Genomic DNA, 27,628 nt, shown 5'->3' on the forward strand with positions numbered 1-27,628 from the left:
CATGTATAGTCTTTGCAGTCTTGGTATTAGAGAGAAATATCTCAACACCTTCTTTGGAATGAATTTTCCATTTTGCTTCTCTCGAACTGTCCCACTTGTTTGGTCGACTTTCCATCTTGAAAGACCACAAACTCTACAAGAATCTTCATTTATGTCGTGTTTCCAAAATAGCATACAATTGTTCCTACATGCGTCTATCTTGTCATACTTAAGCCCGATATCAGTAATGAATTTTTTACTTTCGTAGTAGGAGTTTGGCAATTGAGCGTCAATCGGTAATATGTAGTCTTTAAGTAGACGCAACAACATATCGAACGAAGAATTTGTCCATTGACAGACATTCTTTATGTGAAGTAGTTTCAACAGTGCCGATGATTTCGTTATTCGAGCACCTTCATACAATGGTCGTTTGGAATCATCAAGCACTTTATAAAATCTCTGCGCATCTTCGACTGGTTCATGGTTGTTCGGGACATCATTAACGTTGGAGAACATATCGTTTATGAAATTGTGCATATAACGTTCTTCATTGCCTCTTCGTTAACTGTATTATTCGTCTCCGTTCTCGGATCGTTGAATTCTGGTACGGCATCCTCTGACTGATCATCATCATCATCATCGTAGTCATCGTCATCTTCATCGACATCTTCATTAACCACTTGAGTAGTACGTCTTTTTTCTCCATGACAATACCAGTACTCATAATGCACATTTATTCCATAAATGATGAGGTGAGTCTTCACTTCGTCTATTTCCATAAACGGCGTGTTCAAACATTTCACGCAAGGACATTTCACTTTTTACCCTTCCCCATACTTAGAAAAAAATCTGATTTTTTTAATGTAAGGTCAAAACCGAAGGTTTATTTGAAAACCTTCGGTTTTTACCCTTCCCCATACTTAGAAAAAAATCTGATTTTTTTAATATAAGGTCAAAACCGAAGGTTTATTTGAAAACCTTCGGTTTTTACCCTTCCCCATACTTAGAAAAAAATCTGATTTTTTTAATGTAAGGTCAAAACCGAAGGTTTATTTGAAAACCTTCGATTTTTACCCTTCCCCATACTTAGAAAAAAATCTGATTTTTTTAATGTAAGGTCAAAACCGAAGGTTCTTTGTAAAACTTTCGGAAATGAAAATTTCAAAAAAGGCAAACCCGAAGGGTCTTTGAATAACCTTCGCAATTAAAAAACCAAGGGATTTCAAAACCGAAGGTTTTTCCAAAAACCTTCGCAAATAACCCACATCCAACACTTAGAATTTTTTTGGGTTTTTTGGGAAGGTAAAAACCGAAAGTTCTTTGTAAAACTTTCGGTAATAATGAAAAAACCCGAAGGTTTTACACCCCTCTCGGAATCTATTTTTAATAGCGAAAGATTTGTTCCTCTCAGGAGTATTTAGGAGAGTTTTATAAAACCTTCGGGAAAAACCGTCGGTAAAGGTCCTTTTTTTACCAGTGTAAAATCGTGTAGAGTTATTAAGGTTTATCACCCGTTGGTGTATTTTGAGCGCGTAATTGAGAGTGCTTAACCTAATCAAATTTAATTATAGAGAGGTGTTTGAAACCCTAATATGTTCAAAGGTGTTTGATGCGAATGTTGATCGAAGAAAAGGATGCAGTGAAATTGTCTCTCATCGATATAAGCTTATCAGAGGCTGTAACCTAATCAAAATGAGGCAAAAAAAATTGGTCTCGTGAGTTTTGTTAATTTAATTATGTGTCTATATATCATAGAAAACATAAAAATAAAAATAAAAAAAAAAAAGACAACAACTCATGTTTGCTTGGGTCTCGTGGGAAAGGTTGCCCGTTGAATAAAAGAAGGGGACTTTTAAAATGTATGGTCTTTGCTAAAAGAAAATTGAGTTTGGCTAATTAGTCTTCGATTTTATTTTAAGAAGGGACAAAGAGTACTTGATCCAATGCACTTAGAAACATGGGTTAGAGGAGACTAGGATTACTGATGACTAATTTTAATAACTCAAATATATATATAATCAAAAGAGGGAAATTAAAGTTTTGATTATTATAAATTTCTTTGATTAGAGGTCAGAACCTAATAACAAAAGATAATCTAGTTCTTTGCTGTGACTAAATAATTAAGAAGACATGGTAACACCTCCTCAACATGTTGTCTCAAACTCAACCCTAATTAAATAAAGAATAGTTCAAAATTCTCCCACTATAAATGCAATATAATCCCAATCCAATATCATCATCTTCATACACATCCCAATTTCCTTGTAAATTGGTAATTAGGAAGAGATCGAAATGGAGATCAACAACAAGAGTGTGCAACTTTTACTCCTTTGCAGCTTGACATTATTCTCGATCGCAACATGCCACCCGGTCCAAACCAGTCCATTTAGTGTGGGATTCTACCGACGCACTTGCCCACCTGCCGAGGAAATTATCAGTAACGCCGTCAACAAGTTCATCTCCAAGAATCCTGGCCTCGGCGCTGGCCTTCTAAGACTGCATTTCCACGACTGCTTTGTTAGGGTAAGAATCCCAAATCAAAATCATGTTTATATATATATGAATAGGCTGATCAATTTGAAATTGGATGTGTACGTACGAAATGCAGGGTTGCGATGCTTCAGTATTGTTGGATGCATTGCCCGGAGGTCCGGCAGCTGAAAAGGACCATCCGGCCAACAACCCAAGCTTAAGAGGCTTTGAAATCATCGATGCCGCAAAAGCCATTCTCGAAAGAGTGTGCCCAAGGACCGTCTCTTGTGCTGACATCCTTGCGTTTGCTGCCCGCGATAGCGTTTATAGGCTCGGAAATATCTGGTAATTAATTAATGCATTCATTTGTTAATGTTATCCAATATCGCTAGCTAATTAATATTAATTCCAATACCTACTACTAACAGGTACGAGGTTCCTGCCGGGCGTCGAGATGGCAACACCTCTCTGGCCAGCGATATTCGCGGAAACCTCCCTCCCCCGTTCTTCACCGCTACCCAGAACGCGGCGATCTTCAAAAGCAAGGGTTTCTCCGCCGACGAGATGGTGACCCTCTCCGGGGCTCACTCCATCGGGATCAGTCACTGCACTTCATTTGCTTCCCGCCTCTACCCAACCGTTGACCCCACCCTAAACGCAGCTTACGCCAAAACGCTAAAGAGTATTTGCCCTCCTCAGACCGCCAACGGAACCGGTTCGGTCGACCCGACGGTGAATCAAGACCCGCTGACTCCAAACCGGTTGGACAACTTGTACTACGTTGATGTGATCTCCAACAAGGGATTATTAACGTCTGATCAGACAATGCTAACCACTAAATCCACGGCTAAGGCGGTGCTGGACAATGCAAGATATGGGTCGAAATGGGCTAAGAAATTTGCTGCTGCCATGGTCAAGATGGGTAAGATTGGTGTTCTTACCGGAAAGAAAGGTCAGATAAGGCTTAACTGCCATTTTAGAAACTAACCCATGCAAACATATCAAGCATTTTCTTCATTTCTAATTCTATTTTAGCCCAAGTTTGTTTGTCTCTCTTTTTGTACTCTTCTTGTTGTTATTGAATTCCTTTTGATCATGAGTGTGGAATATTTTCTTCTTGGGCCGGGCCGAGGTTCAAAGGCTAAATATAAATGTTTTTATTCTTTTGGACAATTGTTATGTAAGTGAACCATTTTCAATACATATTATTTATTTTATATTCAACCTATCAATATGTTCTTAATAGACAGCATTTAACCAAAAATCTTGTCTATATGTATCATGATAGGACAAAATACATTCACATTGAAATTAGTTAAATTTGAATTAAAGGATGTACTTTCTATTTCTTATTTGCTAAGCTCATTTCTCTTTCTTAAATTTAAAGAGAAAAATTAAAAATAGAAAACACTTTTAAGCTTAAATCGGATGAGTAAAAAAAAGACTTAGATGACTCTTTGTGAACATTAGAGAAAATAGAGTGAGAGGGAGAAGGGCAGCCCACAACAATCATCCAATTCGCTCCAGCTCTTATCTAAAGTAATTGCTAGGTTGCTTTATACATGTGCGGTGTTTTAAGCTAAATGTGTAAATGTGGAACGTTCAATAACTACCCATTATAATAATTATTATTATTATTATATATTTTTTTATATGTAATATTATGTTATTAATTATTAAGTAAAAATATAATAATAATAATTATTATTATTGAGAGACTATTGTATACTTTGTGGACTTAACATGATAGTTAATGTATGCTAAAATGAATAGAGATAGACAGCAGTCCAAAAAAACATTTGTTTCATGAGAGTTAATAATGATTGGCTGGAACAGAAGCACACAAAATTTTTGGTCACAGAAGATTCGGTCTGTATATTATGGTAGTTGATTAATGATAAAATTTTATAATTGAAGAGTAATAATGTCTAATGACATAAGAATTAATTAGGAAAATTGATGTCCTGTTCATACGGATAAAAATATAATTAAAATAAATTTAATAATAAAAAAATAATATATATTTAATGTTTAAATTTTTTAATAAATCACGAATAAAAATAGAACGATCTCATTTCATATTTTATTTATTTCGCTAAAACAACTTATTTTCTTACATATTTTTTCTGAATGAATCTCTCGTCCCATGACCTTTCACTTTTATTTTGGTCAATAAAATATTTGATTCAAATTATAATTAGTTAATTAAAAAATTAAATTTATATTTTAAAATGTCTCGCGTTGATCAAATTTGGTGTTGAATTTGAAATTTAAAATGTTATTAGCTTAGTTTGTTAAAGAGTTGTACTTGTTTTTGTTAGGTTGCGAGTTTGAAACACACCTATAGCATTTTAAATTTTATTTTTAACCGTTTTAAGTATATATGGGTGGGTCAACCCACAGTCCGACCCAAGTATCAATTTACTCTCACATATATATTCAAATTAACTATAGCTCTTGACCCGACAATTCGGACACTTTAAAAATTAAACATCATTATAATTATATATATATATATATATATATATATATATATATATATATATATATATATATATATATATATATATATATATCAACAACTTTCATATATTGATTTGTTGTTAGTTGTTAATCATTTAAACTTCTTAATTTATAGTACAAATGAATTCGATGTCAATCATCTATGATAGACGTGTGTAGTCTTCTTTTGTTGTATCTACTTATTTAATTATCTATTGCAAATACATCATGACTTGTGAGTCTTTTTTATACTATTTCTTTTTATTTATAGATTACAATTCTCACAAATTTATTTACTTCCAAGAATATATAATCATTATTTTAGAATCTTATTTTCCATATCAAATTATTCAATTCTATTTCATCTTAATCTCGGTCTGGTTTATGTCTTGAAGGTATAAAACTATAGTAGTACCTATTATAAATATTAAGCCCATTAGGAAATATATTTGAGTTTGATGTTAGAGTTGTGTTTGAATTTATTAGGAATTCGAGAAATAAATTTTGGATATATTGTTGGTTACGTGTGATATTAATAGTATAAATATTGGATGAGATAAAGATATTTGTAAAAATAATATTTTAATTTAAATATATATATTTTTATTTTTTTAAAGTAATCATTTGCTATTATATTTTATTATACATATAACAAAATAACAATATTTACACTTGACATTCTTTTTATGGTCACATAACTCTATTTAAAAAAAAAAAAGGTATGTTTCATTTTCTCATATTAACATATAAGTTGTTTTTGTAAAATATTGTCGTTGTTATTATTATTAAAATTGAGATGCACATATTTTATTAAAAAAAAAATATTGTGTAGATGTATAATTTTGAATAAACGTGTTAGACGAAAATTGATTTTAAAAATATTAAACTTAATTAATGAAATTAAAAAAAAAAATCAAATATAAGGTATAACTCAATAAAACGTAAAGACATAAATTAAAAAAATAATATGAAAATTTATCAAAATATTCTAAATATATTCATATAAAAAAAGTTATTTATAATTCATGATAATGATATATCAAATTTTTATTTAAACATTTCAGTTTTCAGTTTTTATTGAATTAATATATAATTAAGTAATAGTTTATTAAAATAACATTTTAATTAACAAATTAAATATAATTTTTTATTCAAATATATCGGTTTAGAAATTGTAATAATATTGTTATTATTATATTCATTTTCTTATATATATAATTTAATGATTATAAATTAATTAGATATAATATATATTATTCAATATAATTTTTTTTTTAATTTATATTAATTAAAGTTGTGACTCATAATTATACCTTATTCTTTTGTCATTAGCGATTAATGGTGAGTTTATTTAAAAACGACTTGAGAAATTAATAATTGGAGATGATTTTGATGAGATATAGATTTATTTTGATAAAAAAAAATAAGGATAAAAAAATATAATAATAAAATAAAAAATAATAATTTAAAATATATAATATTTTTGTTAATAAATTAAATGATATTAAAAATGAATATGAGGGTGTGAAGTGAAGTGGTATGTTTGATTAGTTTAAATGAAACCCGAAGATATAGAGAATAGAGTTGTGAATTGTGGTAGTGTTTTTGAGCTCTTTGATTTTGAGTTTATTAAAAAAATTGAAAAACAAATATTGATGTATGTAAATTATTTGAGTTTTCAATTATTTATATTTAAATTTTATAAAAATAAATAAGAGTGATTTAGTATTTTAGTTAAATTGTTACAAAAATTAAATGAGATATGCGAGATTTTAATATAGAGGGTTATTATGTGGTGTGATATTAAGTCTAGTTAAATTTTTTTTAATAAATAATTACCCTAATGTCAAAACCAGCTTCAAATAAAAACTAACCTTTCAAAATTGACATTTAAACAGTCCGTTAGCATTTCAAAGTTGTTTTAGTTTTTCATTAGTTGGATTTGAATATTTTCCCTAATTATTGTTTTCATTTTGAACTCTTCTTACATTTACTTATATACATGTTTTACATGGAAGTACATTTGGTGAATTTAACAAATGTTTTTTTAATATATATATATATAAGTGAATTTAGAAAATGTTTTTTAATATATACACACATATTTTCTTCCATTTGTCATTTATCTTTAGCTAACTAATTAGCTTGAGCATTATTAGCGATTCAAAAAATATGGTAATATTGTAAATATATATATATTCTTGTATTTTTTTTTAAATATGGCATCTAATATTTTAACTTTGAAAATAAATAAATAAATAAATAAACTTAATTCCTTACCTTCAAACCTTATTATTAGATAGATAATTTTAAATAAGATCGTCATATGCAGGGCCGGCGGCCCCTAATATTATAAATATTTTTTTTAAAAATAAAATTAATAATTCTAAATATTTTAATTAACAAAATATATATATCTGAACTAAATATATAACAACAATATCTCATATATAAAACATTTCATAATAAATATCAAAAATATTAATATAATAAATTTTAAATGAGAAAAAAATACAATAATAATTAACAACTATAAAAACACGTATCAATCTTAAAAAACAAACAAACTATGAAAACATACTTCTCCTTGACTTAAAAGTAGAGAACTTGATTTTTAGTATTGAACAATTTCGAACCCACTAATGATTCGGTCATTGCCTCGTATCGTTTCTTGATATTTCTTTTAGAAGCACCAGACTCATATTTTCGAAATCTTATTCAATCTTTATCGTTTATAATCTTCTTCGTCATTTTAATCTAAAATATTTAAACTAATTTTTTGTAAAAGTATTTAACTAGATCTAGATTTCAAGACTTCAAAAATGGGAAAACAAAAATACCTGGCGGGTGATATGTTTTTTGTAATAGCCTGATTTGAGATAATATTGATGATATGATATCACTACTCTACAATAAGAGTACAATAAGAAAAAATATAATGATTGATATTTTAATTTTTAAAGTAGTAAATATTAGAGATAAACAATAAGAATAAGAAAAAATTAAACAAATAACTGAATAAATAACATCATTACCTCAAAAGATTACCTCAAAAGATGATTGTTGATTTGTTGTTACGAATTTGTAAACTTAAAGAAATAGAAAATGACCAGCTAACACTTGGTAGGGATTTAGGATTAGAAAATTATTATGTGAATTTGTAGATTGATAGAATCATAAGATACGAAATAAAAAATGAGGCTAGGATTTAGGTTAGACTTAAAAACTTAGAATATAAAATGATGACCGCTTGGTAGATTAGGTTAAAAAATTACTATTAATATTAGATATTAGGTTAGAAAAGAGCGGAGGCCCACTTATCCGATTAGGTTAAAAAATTATTATTATTATTACTAATATTATTTAGATATTAGGTTAGAAAAGCAGCCCAAATAATAGCTTTAATATAATTAATATTTATATATAATATAAAATGAAATTAGATATAAACTAGTAAATAATATAGAAAGAGAAAAAAAAAGAGAAAAAATTATAAATATATTAATATGAAAAGAGAAAAAAAAGGAAAAAATAATATTAATAATATAATATAACTATTTTATAAAATTTGGGTGTCCTATAAAATTGGGGGCCCTATGCAACTGCATAGGTTGCCTTACCCAGGGTCTTGATCATATGTCAACGAAATTATGAACTAAAGTAAACTCACGAAGATGTATTTACAATTTTTGAGAGAAAAAAAAAATAAAAATAAAATAATATTTAAAATAAAATAAAATAATAACTTAAAAGTTAAATTAATGAATAAAAAGTAAATTTAGCTTGAACTCCTTCACATAAAAAAATATGCTGAACATAATTTTGATAGGCGTTCAACAAGGTCATGTTTAAGACTTTTTAAAATTAGGTACAATTGAAAAATAAATTTCTTTAAACATAAAAAAAGTCTTTAACATAATCCTATATATGAGTTGCTAAACATGGCCTTATGAGATGCTGAACATCATATTAGTTTTGAATATGATATTAGTTTGCAAAAAAATATGTTATTATTTATTAAAAGCAAGTTTTATTTAAATAATTCACTATTTGATGATTCATAAGAATGAAAGTTTGAATTGAATAATCCTATTTGTAGTTATAATTAATAAAAAATAATATTTTAGTTTAATAATCATATTTGTAAGTTTTTTAATAATAATCAACACGATTTCATATTGTCCAGAAAAATTGAAGTTTCTTTGAAGATAAAAAAAAAATCATGAACATAGCCTTATGAGCATGGTCTTACTAAGCGATGAACATGATATTAGTTTGAAAAAAAATATGTTATTATTACTAAAATTAAGTTTTATTTAAATAATCTAATATCCTATCATTCAAAAAAAAAATAAGTTTGATTTGAATAATTCTATTTGTAGTTATATATGATTGATATAAAAAAAAAAATTGTATGAAAAGTGATAGTGAAGAATAAGTTGGAAAAATGAAAAAGTAATGGAGGGTGAGAAGAGAGTAAAAAAAAATTAATTTCTAGGCAATCAAATTATACCATGTCATTCTTTTTCTCAAATTTTCTTCCAAATTATTTTTCTAATTATATTTGTAAAAAAAAATTAATAATCAACATGGTCTATGTTGTCATAAAATGACATTTAAAATTAAAAAATTAAAATTTCTTTGAACATAAAAAAAATTTTAAAAAGTTGAGCATAAGAAAACTCGAACATAACTTTATAAAGATCTGAATATGACTTTTTGAAGAGCTGAATATGGCATTCAAAAAATAAAATAAAATAAAAATTATTTTAAAAAAAATAAATTGAATATGAACAAAGTTTTGAATGTCTCGTGAACAAAATATTAAAATAACAAAAAAAATTTTTTTTTTTTAAAACAATAAAACACTTGTCTTGATTTCCTTATAATTTCGTTTCATGGTCATTTCTATTTTAAATATATATTTCTATGTGACTTAATGAATACAAATCAAATAACCTAAAAGATGCCTTTTGCTGGTCAAGAATATTCCATTGATGCCTTTTTATTAGCCAGTAGAAAAACGAAATAATCAATAAAACGTTTATTTGAATTTATGACACAATTTTAAACGTATAATTGTTAAACGTAGGTTGACAACTGCGTACTGTATTTGGTTTGAAAATTTAAATGACGTGTGGTTGCTATCTAAGAACTTTGATTTTGACATTAAATCAAATAAATATATTCTAAAATCAATTTTGTAATTTAGTTTATTTTGAATAATTTTTTAAGTGGAAAATCAAAGTTATGACTGTGTTAGTTTCTAAGTTCAAACAAAATTAATATTTTCTACATATTTCTTAACTAATCATATTAATTAAAATATTTTAAGTATTTTTTTCTCTATAACACATTAATACATATTAAGAAATTTCACCAAATAATCAAAAAAATTTATACTTTCAATGTGAATAAAATTATGAACATAACTCATCTCAATCCAAACAAGGTCGGTTGAGTCTTTTCTTTTGCTACTGTTTTAATCAAATGTGTTGACCAACCAAATCACACGCAAATCCCAAATTATCTACATCTATGGGATATTTTTACTTTATTCTAAAATATTTATATGAAATGTTCCTTTTTTTTCTTTTTGTAAAATGATAATTTTAAAATAAGCACATTTTAAATGTACTCTAAGATGTAGATGGCATCTTTTTGATTTATCTTAATTTGACTTCAAATATCTCTTCATATAAATTGAAGAGTTTAATAACAATAAAAAAACATGTAAATAATATAAAATACATATGAAAATTCAAAAACATGAAAATGTTTACAAAATTATAAGGAACTTTATTTATGTGGCAATATAATATAGAATAATTACGGATTATACATTTAAATAAAAACAAATGCATTTTTTTCTTTTACATTGAGTTGATTAAGTTGAGTCTTCCTAGATTTTTTACTTTATATTATGTTTAAGACTCTTTTAACTCTAATTTTTTACTCAATTATAAAGTTTATAAGTTTGTAATGCATATCTGGTCCCATCAAAACAACCCATTTGGATCATAGGAAATCATAACTCTATTAGTAATGTATTCATCATATTGGGATATTTGTCTAAGGGAGGAAATTTAGGGAGAGATAAGTGTAAGAAAAAAAGAAAAATTATTTTATTTTTTAAGTCATAATTTTCTGTTTTTCAAAATTGTCATGTTTAAAAAAAAATTCCTGATATATTCGGGATATTTTAACCATTTTTTTATAATATTTTTTTTTTTTATCCTGCACAAATAAACTAGTGACTTTGGTTTCGTTCTTATTTAATATTTATCACTGCTCTAATATTAATATATATATATATAATGATACTTAATTTTTAAAGTGTCCGGTTTGTCGAGTCGAGAGTTGTGGTTAATTTGGATTTATATGTGATACTTGGGTCGGATTGTGGGTTAACTCGTTCATAAACTTAAAACGGTTAAAATTAAAATTTAAAATATTGTCATATTTTTACCGTAATTATTTTTTCACAATTTTTTATTTTATTACTCGTAAAATTGATATAAATTATAGAAGAAATTTGAAAAAACTTAATAAAAGGAGGTAAAAGGAAGCGTGCAAATTATAAGGAAATTAGTGCCTAGGAAATTTGTGAGATTGTTAAAGTTTGAACGGTCAAAAAGCATAGACATAAAAAATTATTATTAAACTGGTTTGGTTAGGCTTTCTTTGTATTGACTGTCATCAAACCTCGCCAAAGAAAAGCATCTTCGACCAAACAAAAGTAGAAAGACTGCAACTTTGCCCGAATTCCTAACTTCCCTTCCAGTTCCACCACCATCATCATCATCATCAATCTCTTCTCTTTTACTCTTTATCTCTCTGTCTCTAGACAGCTCAATCTCGTCGATTTACAGGAGAAGAAACAGCTACTCTGTTTGTGGGTCAGATTGATTTCGCATCTCTATCACGTGTCCGCTGTAATTTCTCCGACCCTTTGTGTTTGTTTGTGTATACTGCTCTTTCTCTCTATCTTTTGTTCGTTTCCTCTGTGTTTGTGTATGATCCTTCTTCTTACCATTTTCAGATATATAATGTTCTTGAGCTGCACTTTCTCTTCTTAGTCAAACTAAAATTCAATCTTAATGCACCTTTTTTCTTTATTTCTTTTAAGATCTGGAAATATGGGAACAAATATCTTCAGACTCTTCAGTCTGTGAAATTAGTAGATTGATTGATTACTATTTTCTCTTATTAATACTAAACAGGAAATTAATCAATTGATTGATTAAGAAAACCACATAGCAATATGGGTTCTGTGACAGTTAATCAGCCTTCCAAGAACACATACGGTGTCGATAAGCTTCCCCACGAAATGAATGAAATGAAAATAAAGGATGAAAAGGTAGTTGAGAAGTTTCGTCTCTTTCATTATCATGATCATTATTATTAATCTCTGTTTGTTTCTATAGGATATGGAAGCTTCTGTAATTGCGGAAAATGGAACAGAAACAGGACATATAATCGTTACAACAATCGGGGGTAGAAATGGCCAACCGAAACAGGTAGGGGTTTTAATCTTTAGAAATCTTTACTAAAATGTTGTAATTAGAACATGTTACAATTGATGTTTTATTCTCTAGACAATTAGTTATATGGCTGAGCGTGCGGTTGGACAAGGTTCATTTGGGATAGTTTTTCAGGTTAGTTGTTTATAGTATAAACTAAGGAAATGTTGTTCAATCTTGTTAAGCCATTTTTTTTGTTCTTGTTTAGGCGAAATGCTTAGAGACTGGTGAGACAGTCGCGATAAAGAAGGTTCTTCAAGACAAGAGATACAAGAACAGAGAGCTACAAACAATGCGTTCGATTGACCACCCGAATGTAGTATCCTTAAAGCACTGTTTCTTCTCGACAACAGAGAAAGACGAGATGTTCCTGAATCTGGTGATGGAGTATGTACCCGAAACAGTTCATCGCGTTATTAAACACTACAACAAGATGAATCAAAGAATGCCCATGATCTATATTAAATTATACACTTTCCAGGTTGGTTTATTGTTAGCATTTGTTTCCTAATTCATAAATATAATTAGTTTGTGTATTCTGAATTCATCATTTTAATTATGTCATTGTAGATATTGAGGGCACTTGCTTACATTCATGGTGTTCTTGGAGTTTGTCATAGGGATATAAAGCCTCACAATCTGTTGGTAAGATCCTCATGATAAACAACATAATCTCATCCCTGTTTGGAATTTGGATAAAACTCAAACTTGGAGCTCTTTTTCCCTGCTTTTGCAGGTCAATCCGCATACCCATCAAGTGAAACTTTGTGATTTTGGAAGCGCTAAAGTCTTGGTTCGTGTTTTTGTTTTTGTTTGGAATTCTTATAGAGTTTGTGTTTGTAAATGTATTAATATTGGATTGAACAGGTGAAAGGAGAGCCAAACATATCTTATATCTGTTCGAGATACTATAGAGCGCCCGAGCTTATATTTGGTGCAACCGAATACACCACAGCTATCGATATTTGGTCTGCCGGTTGTGTTCTGGCTGAATTACTCCTCGGGCAGCCTCTGTTTCCGGGTGAGAGTGGCGTAGACCAGCTTGTTGAGATCATAAAGGTATTGGGGACACCAACCAGGGAAGAAATTAAGTGCATGAATCCAAACTATACAGAATTCAAGTTCCCCCAGATTAAAGCTCACCCTTTGCACAAGGTATGGATATTTTCAATGATATGAACATCTCTTTGAGTTTTCTAAGATAATTCAAGAACAAATGTTGATTAACTTTCAGATCTTCCACAAACGGACACCCCCAGAAGCAGTGGACCTTGTGTCGAGACTTCTACAATACTCTCCTAATCTTCGAAGCTCGGCTGTGAGTAGTATTAGTAGTAGGAGTAGAAGAAAGAAGCCTTTTTAACTCATTTTTTTCCAAAAACTAATATATAACTTGTGTTTTCTATACTAACCAGATCGAAATATTGATCCATCCCTTCTTCGACGAGCTTCGCGACCCGAATACCCGACTTCCAAATGGGCGTTTTCTTCCCCCGCTATTCAACTTCAAACCTCACGGTAAGTATTCAAGAGTTGGAAATTATTAAGCACATTTTTGTTGTCCATCATTGTGTTTTTAAATGAAATGTTTATCCCCAGAACTGAAGAATGTTCCGACAGAAATTTTGGTGAAGTTGATTCCTGCACACGTGAGAAAGCAGTTGGGTTTTCTTGGAGCAGGATTAATATCATGAATTGTAGCCATGATCTTGGGAATTTGTTGAAGATAAATATAGTATTGCTGCCTTTTTTAAGATTTTATTTATTACTCTCTTTTTATTCATTATTGCAAGGGCTAAAGTATATATTGAAGATTTTCGAGACACAAAGGGTTGATTTTCTTTATATTTAAAGAGATTAAGTTTTAACATTATACTAAAACAAAAGTTAGATTTCCAAAGATAACAGTTTTACATAATAGATTAATTGTCTCAAAGTTAATATATTCTTAAATAGTCAAAATTCACATTAATTATTCCCTTCTCAAGTTCTATACTACAAAAATTGTGTATCATCAATTTTGGTTTTGTGAAGGAATGTCCAATGTTCAATGATCCTTTTAGAATATTTTCAGATATGAAGTGCTTTTGATCTTGTCGGAGTTTTCTGAAAATTATATATATATGTTCTTATAATTGTCTATCTAACAACAATATCAATGTTTCAAACTTTGAACCCAAACATATTGGTTTATATTATAACATCCAATAGGTATCCTTGCTTGATCAAATCAATTTCATGTCTAGGAAGAATCTAATATGGTCTAGATCCATGGTATCAAAATTGTTTTTCATTGTTTTGGTTCTTACTCAATATTTTTCATAATAAATTAGGATGAATTTGATAACATTGACATTAGAATTAGAATTTGAGTCTAATTCTAATTATTATGTTTAGTAAAACCTTTAATATTAAGAATTGAAATTAAATTTAAAACTTTTTTCCCATTCTCAATTCTAATCTTTTTAGTTCGAAAGGGTAATTCAAAATTTATTTTTTTATACTTTTTCAAATAAAATAACTTATTATTTTATCATTTAAAACATTATTAAAATTTTTAACGATATTTTATTTTTAATTTAGAAAGTTAAAATGTTGGACTGATATATTTATTTTAAATCTATGAAGTTAACATTATGAATCGATATTTTTAATAAAAATTAAAATATAAAAGAAAATTTAACACTTGAAATATCCTAATTGGTTATATAAAACTATTATTTTAATAAAATAAATAATATATATATTAATTATTTTTATTATATTCTTTTTTCAAACATATTAATTAGATTTGATTACAATTTTAAAATTTTCTTATTTAATGTCAATATTTAATGTCAGTTCTCTTCCATTCTAATTCTAATTTTAATTCCACTCCTTCGAACATACTTTTAGATCATTTAAATTATTAATAAAATATAAAAATATTTTCATTTAAAAAAATAAAATTATTTTATTATATATTTAGAAGAGTGATGTGATCATTTTCTAATTAATTAGAAAAAAACAAGTAAAAAAAAAGTGTGAAAAAGGAGAGATAAATTATTTTATTTATTTATTCTTATAAGTCTATGAAATAAATTTTCACAATAAGTTAAAAAAGAATTGGAGATTATTGGAATAACATATGAAGGTGGGACTGTTTGTAGGCCGACATTTCTTCTGTGAAGTTTCCCCGTGTCTTATATGTTAGGGTTACATTGTGGTCCTTAATCTTTTTAAACTATTTTATTCAAATATATATATATAAATAATTGTCTCGTTTAAACCTATAAATTATAAAAAGTAACTCTAATCATATCAAATATGAAAAATTACTATTTTAATATATATATATATATGAGAAATGATTAGCTGATGGAATTTGGTGAGGGAATGACTTGGTGAGAGAATGACTTGGCATAATCTTATTCGTTAAAAAAATCAAATAATTTCTCTTTTTTCTCTCTTTCCTCCCACTTTTACCTTTTCCACCAATAAAGGTAATGTGAAGTCATTCCTCACCAAATTCTCTCTCTATCACTCCTCTATATATATATATAATTAAAGTTATTTTAATGATTCAACTTATTTTATTTATTTTTAATAATATTTAATAAATATTATATATATACACAATATTATACCTATTAATTTTTTAAATAATAATTATTACAATTTTTTAATATTATTTATAAATAATAAATAACTTACAGTTCATTTATATATTATTTTGTCAATAATATAATTTAAATTATCAAGAAAAGAAATACCATAATATTATATATATATATATATTAAATTTATTAGGTTAAATCCATATTTTAAAAATAAAATGTATTTTTGATTATTCGTTATAATTTATTAGCTAAAATTAATTTATCAACTTATTTTTTTACAGCAACTTATATGTAATTATAAACTGAATCAAATAGCTCTTATTTAGTTTTTTTTTTTTTTTTATCTACTAAGCTACTAGACATTGTAGGATTTTATTATCTAATAGACAGGAGAGGAGGACAGATATATAAATATATATATATATATATATATATATATATATATATATATATATATATATATATATATATATATATATATTTATATATTTATATATATATATATATATTTCAAATTTGATATTAACTCTTAATTTTTAAAAACTTTTAATTTAATATATTACCTTTTTATTATATTTTTAAATTACATTTATCCACTCTCGTTTTATTAAATTATTTGTTATTTTTTTATTCTTAATCCTATTTTTTTTTTTAAAGCTCACCCAACTTGAATGTTTAGATCCATACAAAATAATTGCAACTTATTAAGTAATATAAAATTATATACAATTACACTATAAAGTACCTGCATTCATCAAGTTTGCTTAATTAGTCAATTGTGCCACCAATTGTCAAATATTTTGCTTAAGTTTTCTGCAAATTTTGATAAGGTTTCTTTGATAGATAATTTTGATAAGAGCTACATATAATAATGATTAACAGATTCTAATATTATATTATTTTATTTTATACTTTAAACTATTATTATTATTATTAAAAAAAAAAAATCAATAAGAAGGCATTAGATCTCTTTATTTTTCTTGTCAATTGGAATGAGAAATTTTTATTAAAAATTTAGAAAGAAAAATATGAATAATTTTTTAAATATATCACATATTCACATATAAAAAGTGAATAGAACGGATTACAATTGAGAGAATTAATAAAAAAGAGGAGAGAGTTTAATTTTATAAATATTATATAAAATTTTATTATATATATATATATATATATATATATATATATATATAAAGTTGTTATTAAATAAAATAGGAATGACTAATGTTTTATAATTGATATGTTTATACGAACTTCTTAATAGTTTATAAGTTTAAATGTGTAGTTAGTCATAATATAAGTAGACATATGAGTTTTTTTTTTATTAATTCTGTAAATCAAACAAATTTGTATTTATTCAAAATAAAAAAATAATTATGAATTTATTATATATCCATAATGGTTTGGAAACACCTAAATTAATTAGTGGCTGGAACTGTTAGGACCAGCTCCACTCCAGCTCATCTCTCACTGTTTTTTTTAATTAGTCTTATGATTTGGTTGATTTTAAGTTCATTTCAATGTCTTTTTTTTTTTTTTTTTTTTTTTTTTTTTTTTGTCTAATCCTATAAATTATTTGAAAATTATTATAATTTATCGAGTTTTAATTGTAATGTAAGTTTTATTATATAATAAAAGATTATTATTTTAATAAATATTATAATGTTTTTTAATTTAAGGCTTGACATTTAATTATATATCTTGATTTTAATTTGACTGACTTTTGTTTTTAGTTTTAAAAAATTTATATATATACCAAATTAAAAAAAAAACAATTATTGCATTTATTAAGAATTACATAATTTTAATTTAATTTTTGTATAACATGTCATTTAAAATTGTGTATTTACATAATACATTTTTTTTTTTAGAAATGTGTGTATTTCAATTTGAATGATAATGATATATTTTATAAAAATATTTATATGTTGAGAAACGAAAATATACAACGTTATTTAATTGAATTATGTGGCAAAAAAAAAATGTATTAGTATAAATTGCCATTTTGCTATGAGTATATTAAATAATAGCAACAATTAACTAATTAAAATTTTTGATCTTAAAAATAAAAATATTTATTTAAATTAAAATTTTGTTTTTAAATTTATTTTAATCTCATCAATTACACTGTTAATGACAAACGTAACCAAAATCATATTCAAAAATTATTTTTTTAATTCTCAACAAATTAAAACTCAATTCCAAATTCATATCGAAATGTTTACCAGCTGGCTCATCATGATCATGAATGAATTCTATAATTCTATTTAGTATAATCTTTGTTTGATTGGTTGGACTTACTTGTAAATAATCTTAAATATCTAGTTTTGTAAAAACAAATATTAATAATTCATTTCTCATTATAACATTCTTTCAATAATTACATTATTATTTAAATGAACAACTAGACTAGTTTTTTAAAATTAATTTTTATTAATATTTTGAAAAAACCAACATTTTTGTGACAAAAACAAACCTTTGTAAGATGAATTGAGAAAAATTAAATTGAACTGTATTACAAAATCGATTAAAAACAAATAAAAATTTATTATAAACATCAAAGATATAGCATAAACATTAATAAAATATCATTAAAATCCATAATATCGAAATTTATAAAAGAGTCTAATCCGAGTTAATCTAAATACTTTTTATTCTAATTATATTTAAGGTTTTAACTTTATAATTACAATTGATGAAACCACGCATCTTTTAACAAAATAAAATAAAATAATTTAGAACAAAACTATTTAAAATAACTTCATAAATAATTCCTAACCTATAACTCAACAAGTCCCATTAACTTTTCATCTAATCTTACATTTTCTTATCACTTAAAATATCAAAATATTATATCTTTTGATTAAATATATATATATATATATATATATATATATATATATATAATATAATATTTTTTTTCAATAATATGCTATTAAACAACAGTACAAATTAAGTTAGTGTGCAAATCATTACTTAGCATTGTTTGATTGAGATTATTTAAATAATTCAGTATAATTAAATATTATTTTATTTTTTTCTCATTTATCACGTTACTCAATTCATTCATTAAAATATTTAAATAATTTTAATTTTAAATTTTTTTTTATCATTATATATATTTTATATATATTGATACATTTTAAGTTTTTTATATATAAAAAAAACTATCACCTTCTTAAAATCAACATCAAACATTATTTTTTAAATAATTCAGCAAATAACATTAAATCCAACTAATCCCAGCTTGGAAGGAATAGACACTTATGCTGGACTAATTTGAAAGTTTATTTCGAGTCAAAGCTAAACTTTATTTTATTTTTATTGTTTCCACGTTTCTTTATTAAACGGCACTTTGTGATTAATAAAAAAAATACAACCATTATTATTATTATTATTTAAAATAGAATTCCAAGCACTCTTACAAAATTTCCATTGAGAAGCAACTAACGAGGAAATAACAAGGAAATTACTTAAATTGTATCATTTCTCTATAACCCTATTCTTTTTGTACTCATATTTTCTATACTTTTGATCGGCGGCCATGGAATGCAAAGAGGAGAAAGAAAGCAAAAAGAGGAAACTTATTAATTTATGCTACGTAGACAACACCCAAAATCTTGTGGACGAGGAAGAAGAGAAGATCCAGACATTCTTTTCTCTCATACAAAACATGGAAAGAGCTCGCCATGACATTATTCTTATGAACCAGATGCAGCAGGAAAAGAAGAAAAGGGCGGCTATGGAAACAGAGCTTCTGCGGATTGGTGAAAATTTAAGGTCGGAAGGATCAACCACCAGGAACCCACGATTTAAAACCCTAGATTTCGTAGATTCAGATTATGTTTCTGCAAAGCTACCAGCTTTTCCGGCGAATATCGCCGGATCTGCCGTTCCCCCAGCCGGAGAAGACGTCAAATATGGAGTCCACTCAGGATGTGAAGATAGTGTTGATCTTAAGCTTTCGCTTTAAATTGTTATCATATATAATGTATGCCTCTTTTTACAAGTTAAATCTATTTTAAGATAAAAACATTTATGATATATATTTTTGGAGTAGTATAATCGGTAGTATTAGTATTAATATTTGATGAGAATTTATATTAAATTATAATGTCAATTTTAATATGTTTGAGAAAAGTATAAAATTGTAATTATATGGTTAAAAAAAAATAATAGTTTCAATATATATTATTTATTTTATTAAATATTTATTTAACACAATTATTTATGATAGCTCAAGTGTCAATATTTTTGTTTAAGTTTCGATTCTTATTAAAAAAAAATATCAGTTCGATGGGTAAACTTCGTAAATTAAAAAAAGAAATATCGATCCAACATTTTAGTTTACTAAATTCAAAAACAAAATGTCGATTCGACATGTTAATTTTTGAAACTAAAAAGAAATATGTATTGTTTAAAAATTTTAAAATATATATATTAGTTCGACATTTTAACCTACTAAATTAATAAAAAAAGGTTTGTTGATTGAACACGTTAATCGTGTTTTAAATATAAAATAATAAGATATTTTATTTAGAAAATAATTTAAAATAAAATAAAGTTTTGAATTACAATTCCGAGTTAAAAATAGTGGAATTGAGAATGGTAAAAACGCGCTAGTTTCAATGAATTGAAATTACGATTATAATTTCATTTTTTTAATTTTTAATGCTTCTCAAACCTAAAAATTTGAATTGGACCCAAATCTTATTTACAATTCCAATTGCAACACACTCTTAATATATTTGATAGTATGAGTTTGTGTTTTCAAATGAAATTTTATACAAAAATAAATTAATTTATTTCACATTCGTTTTTAACTTTTATGTTTCTATTAATAAAGTTTATTGATCCTAGGGAGATGTATGGTGTTGAGTATAACATTTCTCAAGGTTTTAATACTGATTTTCTACGCTGGAGAATGCAATTACTGCAATAACTAATATTTAAATGATAATAACTTAGAGTCTTTATAATAGTATTGTTTTTTACAAAATCTGTTTTTCTCTTGGCAGTAGTCTATTTAAATTACATAAAAAAAATAATATATATATATATATATATATATATATATATATATATATATATATATATATATATATATATATATATGTTCTTTCCAAAGTAAAATCACAAAAGAAAAATGTAATATAAAATGTTTAATTATATTAAGGTTCTACTTATACAAGTCATAACATATTAAAGTAATTAATTATTGACTTACATAAGTCTTTGTTGTCCTCAATTGTATAACGACCCTATTCAGAAAGTCTTTTTATAAACAATTAATATATAATAAAATTGTTTTACAAGATATTATAATAGGCATAATTTATATATATTGTTATTATTAGATCTAGAGCTAGCTTGTTTGATTATTATTTTTTGGATTTTTTTTAAAAAACTTTTTTTATATATAAAAAAAAGTTATTTAAGTTTTTAGTTGGTTATTTAGACTGTGTTTTTATTCAGGTTTTTCAAATAACTTAACAAAATCAATTATCACATCATCCTCTCTCATCCATCAAATCAATCAATTCATTTATCAAAATACTAAAATAACATCAATTTTAAATTATTATTATTTATTTTATTTATATATATGAATACCCTTTAAATCTTTTTACCAAAAAAATATAATCATTTTTTCAAAATCACCACCCATAATCATTGTTTTCTCCCTTTAGGTTATTTAAATGTCTTTTTTGTTTTATTTTCATAAACAAGTTTAAGCTTGAGGCCCCACTTCTTTAAAATAAAATAAAATAAAAATAGACAATTTATTTATTAAAATATATTATTGATCAAGATTTGAGACGTGATTTTATTCTCTATATAGTATTAAACAAAACCTGAACGTGGGAATGAATCAATTATTGATCACTTTAATATGTTTTTTCAGGTTTTATAAACTTTTTCTATATTATATTCTCTACTCTATCAAGTAGACTGTTTGATATTCAAATTATTTTTTACTTTTATGATTTTTATTTTTTTAAATCTTGTTTGATAATAAATTAAATTATTAAAATTATTTTGAGTCTTTATCATTCTAAGAGTTTGTTTGGAGCTAGTTAAAATGAAATCAGGATTAAAGGTGATTCTTACAATAATATTCGAGAAAAAAAAATGATTCCAAACAACGCTGTCATGCTTTCATCACTCTGTTATCGTCATGTTTTGGACTGGTACCAGTTGTTTGGCAGACAAGAGGAAATTACTTGGAAAAATAATATTTTTGGAAATGTGAACATGTTTGAATCCGACTTTGATCTTAATTAAGGAATTTAAAGAATAATCAACAATAATGGTCCTATGATAAAATTTTCAAATTCAATATACTTAAAATATGTATCACCAATATTCAAAAGGTGTGAGAAATTTGAGTCAACAATACTAATTTGGGCTTCTCTCATATGGGTTATAAGGAAATTTTATCCAAGAATACAATTATAATTTTTTTTCCATTTTTTTATCACTTAAATTATTTAATTCTATAAACAAAATATAAAATTATCTGTTCAAATACTTTATAATTTAATAAATAAATTATTTATTAAAGATAAAAATATTTAGATAATATATACATAAAAAACCATTTTTTTCTTAAATTATATCAATTTTCTTCTTCTGCTACCAACTTAGTCCAAAATAATTCATATTAACAAAAGCTCTACTAATTCATACTGAAAAATTCTAAGGTCAGTTAGAGAAGTGAAATTAAAAATGGAATTTACATTACAATTATAAATAGAATTATAATTAGAATTTCAATTTCAATTTTACAAAAATTGGAATTAAATTATAATTTAATTATTATGTGGAGAAAAAATATAAAATTTTAATTCAATTCCAATTTAAATGTTTGAAAAAAAATATAATAAAAAAATAAAATATATATTATTTAAATTATTAAAATATTTACTTCACACGTATAATTCAAATATCAAGAGTTTTTGTTTAGAGTTCAATTCTAATGAAAAAAAAGAAAAAATATCTGTTCGGAATGTTAATTTAATAAATTAAAAATATATATCGATTGGGCATGTTAACTTTGTAAATAAATAAAAAAATACAAGTTCAATATTTAACCTTCTAAATTAAATATATATATATATATATTATTAATTTTAAATGTTCACTTACGATATATTTTTATAAAAATATATAAATTCTACCTTTTAACTTTAAAATTAAAAGAAAAATATATTATTAGTTTAACATGATAACGGTAAAAACACTCATATATTTTTATTTAGAATACATAAAAAATCTAAAAAAATGGAATTGAAAATTATAAAAATAAGTTAAAATATATTAGGATTTTAATTCCAATTATAATTCTTAATTTTAAGTGTTCTATCAAACTTAGTCAAATTACAAAACACACAGAACTTATTTGTTTAATTTTTTTTTATAATTTTATATAGTATTTTAGAAATTCTATTTATATTAAATATTATCATTCTAACTCTCAAATCATACCATTTATTTAAGTGCTCAGCATACACTACTAATATATATTGATTTTTAAAGCCCAAATGAAAAAATTAGAAAAAAAAAACAATTTTTTATTACCAAAATAACCTCTCTGATAAGATTTTATTCATAATATAATTAATATAATTTTTTTAATGAAATGATTTAATTTATATTAAAATAAAATTTAAAATATAATAAAATAAATATTAAAAAACTATACCTATGTTAATATTAACTTTTATTAATATAACAATAAAAAATTAAATAAATACTAATTATTTTCAAATATCCAATATTATAAATATAATTTTTAAGATATTTACTTATTTGTGTTTAAATGTGTTATTAAATTTGTTAATATATAAATAAATATATTATATTCAGAACATTATTTATATTAAATTAACAACTTAATAAAATATTTTAAAAAATAAATAAATAAAAAATAAATCGTTCAAAACCCGCTCCAACTCAATGACGTTTTCAAATAGACCATTACAACCAAACAAGTCCTAAAGAGTGAAAAAGGTATGTGAGATGACAACATCATGCTTACGGTCTGTTGTTGACATCACATTTGTTTTAAATCATTGTACTCTGCAAACGTAATATCATTGTCCTTAATTTATTATAATATATATTTTTATATTTGTAAACGCGTTAAAGAATTATCTTTTGTTGTTGATATTTTAATAAAATTAACCTAATAATTTATGCATTTATTTTTTAAATATCAATCACTTAAAATATAAAAAAAACACTTTATTTTTATAAAATTTAAATTTAAAAACAAAAAATATTAAAATAATGTAACTAATTAAAAATATATATTATAATAAATTTAATTATTTGAATATTTTTTTTCATAAGTATTTAATAATTTATTTATATTTATCTCTATTGAAATATATTTTAGATTAAAATTAAAATATTTTAAACTTAATTAAATAATTTATATCTAACTGTTTCTTTTTTCAATCAAAATCTTTATGATTAAAGTATATAAAATCGCAAATTTTAGTTGAAAGATTATTTATTTTTTTTTCAAATAATTTATATTATTTAAAAATTAATGATCATGAATGATATTTTGATATATTAATTAATGAATGTAGTGATTTAATTGATTAGAGAATAAGTGAAATAATATTTGATTATGTTAAGTTATTTAAATATAAAAAATTTAACCATTTATTTTTATTTGAATTAATTTAAATAATTTTATATTATTTAAAAAATTGACAATAATTTATTTTTAAATAATATTTTTTATAAATATTAAGAGAAAAATGATAAATACAAGAAATTTTTTTAAAAAGCAATTCTATGAATCAACATGACATGTCAGGTGGGTAGGAAAGATAAATAAAAAATGTCTCAAAATGCTAATTTCGGGTCTTGAAAGCACGTTGGTAGAAGAAAGAAAAATAAAAATGTCCCAAAAAGATCATTTCGAGTCCCGAAATTTTATTTTATTTTTGTCCCAAAATGATCGTTTTGAAATTTTATTTTATTTTTGTCTCTAAAGGATTGTTTTGGGACCTCATTGAATTTTGCTAATTATTTCGTTCATCTAGGTAAGTATCTCATTTAATTATATGTCATTTAATTTTTGCGTTAGTTTATTTGGACGGACTGGGACCAAAGCGGTGTTCTAATATTTATTATTATTTAATAAAAAAAAATGAGAACATATGGTAGGGTAGGGTAAGGTTGGTAAGTGAGACCGACTTTTAGGTCCGATCGAATATAAAACCATTCGTCATCTCATCATCTGTAAAGATCATTGCAGCAGCAGCAAACACTTTTGCTTTTCTCTTTATTCAGAAATGGAAAACCAAGACGACAGGAAAAGCAACGGCGGCGACGATCATTGGGAAGAAGGAGAAACAGAAAAGATGGAGAAATTCTTCGCCGTCATCCGGAATTTCAGGGATGCCCGCGATCGCCGGTTAAAAGAGCTGATGAAAGAGAAGCAAGAAGAAGAAGAAGACGAAGATGCGGCAAATAAGCGGATTAAGTTGTCTCCGACGCCGACTGCAGATCACCGGAAAACTGCCGCCGGAACTAATTGGGTTCCCACATTCGAGTGGGAAGATTTCAGGCCTGACATTACTTTGAAGAAGAAGAAGAGAGATACCAATTACAGATCAGGTCAAAGGAAAGGGAAAGATGATGATGAGGAAGAGGAAGATGGCTTGAAACTTAAACTTTCACTTTCTTAGATTTTCCTTTTTCTAATTATTAATTATAATATTTCAAATGATTAATTATAATTATATTGTATTTAATATTTTTTTTATAATTAATGTTTGATGGTTAAGTTAAATAATATTTAATTATGGCTGAATTTTAAATATTTTGTGTAAATTAATCCTTTACAGATTTTTTTTTTTATTATAAATAACTAGAACTAGTATGCATAACACTCCATAACCATGGTGCTCCGTTTTCATTCAAAACGCTTTTCGATAGAAATGAACCCATGATATTTTGATCTCTTAGATCGATTTTTACTTTTATATAAAAATTTCCATCATTTTTTGATATTTGTAGTAGTTAGATGAATGCATTGTCAGCTCAATTCTACCACATAGACAAACGTGAAAACAAATTTTGACATTTTTTTTAAATAATTGATTTAATAAAAATCGTTTAAGTACAACGATAAAAACGTAACTTAAGAAAAAAATATATACAAATTGAATACATTAAATAATTAATTCATTCAAAAAATTTCAAGAAGAACAATAACATCTACATCTGAATTCACAGGTTTTTCAGATCTATTCTCCGACATCGTAATGATAATAACATTATGAATAATCTTTGAAGACCTACTTTCGTTGTTAAAAGTTCTCTAATTTCTTCCCAATCAGATAATCCAACGGAAAATTATAAGGATAAAAACTCATCTTCTAAGTCTCGCATTTTAGTAGCCCAAATTAATACCTCATAATGACCACTAATAGTTTCCGGCATAACTCATTATATTTCAATCAAATTTCACAAAAATCTTCATATATTTGCAACAACGTGAAAATGTAAAAATATATGAGAAGTCGGCACAACTTCTTTATAACACATACGACTCACAATAATTATATTTTTTTCTATACATCTATCATCAGTGAGATTTCCGCTGTGAATAACACTCTAAACAAAAAAGAAGATCTTGATAGGCATCTTAGACTCTCATAAATTTTCTTAACAAAGATCAATCGAGCTAACTTTATTGAAAAAAGTGTAATAATGTCTCATATGAAAGTTATTCAGATCATGTCACCGCATAAAATTCTAAAAATACGGGTTTAACCCCTTATTTCTAACCATGAACAAAAATATATTATTAGACATGTTTTCCTCATTGATCAATCTTCTTCTATATCTGATACAATTAGCAAAACCACTAGACTGAATGTCAAACATATCTTAGAATGATGTATCTCTACAAATAGAAATATAAACAAATTTGGGAAAAACCTTCGCCAAACATTACCATCACACAAGTGTCGTCTAAAAAATTAATACAATTTTCATCAGTTACAATAAAAATTGAATGCTCCCGATAAACTTTTCACGTATAATAAATATTCCTCAAATGTACAAATTTTGGTTACCTGATTTGATTTTAGTTTAAAGTTTATTAATTATGAAATTTAAAGCCATAATCAAACAAAAATATTTGTTTATTATTCAGAACTCAGAAACCACTCTATTAGACACTTTTATGTTAAGAAAATAGTAAAATTAACTAAAGCTCTTAATTTTTTTCTAATAATTGGGCTCCCTTATGGGGGCGGTCGGTCCGGGATCGATGTTACATTTCACCACCGAATATTTAACTTTAAAAAGACGTGCAATCTCATTATACCCATAGATGAGGTAGAAGCGTAGAAGTATATAATAATATGACAAAGCTGAAAAACTTGAAACTTAACATCTAAGAACTATACATGATCACGCTTACATGAATAGACAAATCAGAATCATTTGAACAAAAGATTTTTTAAATTAAACTTATATATATATTTAATGATAAATAAAAGAGTTACAATATGTCTTAAATAT

General features: G+C 25.3%; 3 protein-coding genes across 3 annotated transcripts; all 3 read left to right on the plus strand.

The window, feature by feature from the left end:
* The first annotated feature begins 2,246 nt into the window (after positions 1–2,246).
* Positions 2,247–3,438, plus strand: LOC124932947 (peroxidase 5-like). Its single transcript, XM_047473663.1, has 3 exons — positions 2,247–2,502; positions 2,588–2,796; positions 2,880–3,438. The coding sequence occupies exons 1-3, from the start codon at positions 2,272–2,274 to the stop codon at positions 3,436–3,438; spliced, it is 999 nt and encodes a 332-aa protein (XP_047329619.1). The 5' UTR covers positions 2,247–2,271.
* An 8,201-nt stretch (positions 3,439–11,639) lies between these two features.
* LOC124931313 (shaggy-related protein kinase alpha-like) lies at positions 11,640–14,349 on the plus strand. The gene is made up of 11 exons (XM_047471749.1): positions 11,640–11,888; positions 12,177–12,313; positions 12,381–12,473; positions 12,552–12,611; positions 12,685–12,957; positions 13,047–13,121; positions 13,213–13,269; positions 13,344–13,631; positions 13,711–13,794; positions 13,892–13,994; positions 14,076–14,349. Exons 2-11 carry the CDS (start codon positions 12,218–12,220, stop codon positions 14,168–14,170), a joined length of 1,224 nt encoding a protein of 407 aa, XP_047327705.1. The 5' UTR covers positions 11,640–11,888; positions 12,177–12,217; the 3' UTR covers positions 14,171–14,349.
* An 11,011-nt stretch (positions 14,350–25,360) lies between these two features.
* Positions 25,361–25,815, plus strand: LOC124933072. The gene has a single exon (XM_047473799.1). It carries the CDS (start codon positions 25,387–25,389, stop codon positions 25,780–25,782), a length of 396 nt encoding a protein of 131 aa, XP_047329755.1. The 5' UTR covers positions 25,361–25,386; the 3' UTR covers positions 25,783–25,815.
* The last annotated feature ends 1,813 nt before the right edge of the window (positions 25,816–27,628 follow it).

Source organism: Impatiens glandulifera, chromosome 3 (assembly GCF_907164915.1).
Source record: "Impatiens glandulifera chromosome 3, dImpGla2.1, whole genome shotgun sequence".
NCBI lineage: Eukaryota > Viridiplantae > Streptophyta > Magnoliopsida > Ericales > Balsaminaceae > Impatiens > Impatiens glandulifera.

What these genes read in the sequence shown, in the direction of transcription:
- LOC124932947 (XM_047473663.1), top strand. Translation starts at nt 2,272, where the DNA reads ATGGAGATCAACAACAAGAGTGTGCAACTTTTACTCCTTTGCAGCTTG. An exon ending in TCCACGACTGCTTTGTTAGG is followed by an intron (nt 2,503 to 2,587) that starts GTAAGAATCCCA and finishes TACGAAATGCAG; the next exon opens with GGTTGCGATGCTTCAGTATT. An exon ending in TATAGGCTCGGAAATATCTG is followed by an intron (nt 2,797 to 2,879) that starts GTAATTAATTAA and finishes TACTACTAACAG; the next exon opens with GTACGAGGTTCCTGCCGGGC.
- LOC124931313 (XM_047471749.1), top strand. Translation starts at nt 12,218, where the DNA reads ATGGGTTCTGTGACAGTTAATCAGCCTTCCAAGAACACATACGGTGTC. An exon ending in GAAATGGCCAACCGAAACAG is followed by an intron (nt 12,474 to 12,551) that starts GTAGGGGTTTTA and finishes TTTATTCTCTAG; the next exon opens with ACAATTAGTTATATGGCTGA. An exon ending in TTAAATTATACACTTTCCAG is followed by an intron (nt 12,958 to 13,046) that starts GTTGGTTTATTG and finishes ATGTCATTGTAG; the next exon opens with ATATTGAGGGCACTTGCTTA.
- LOC124933072 (XM_047473799.1), top strand. Translation starts at nt 25,387, where the DNA reads ATGGAAAACCAAGACGACAGGAAAAGCAACGGCGGCGACGATCATTGG.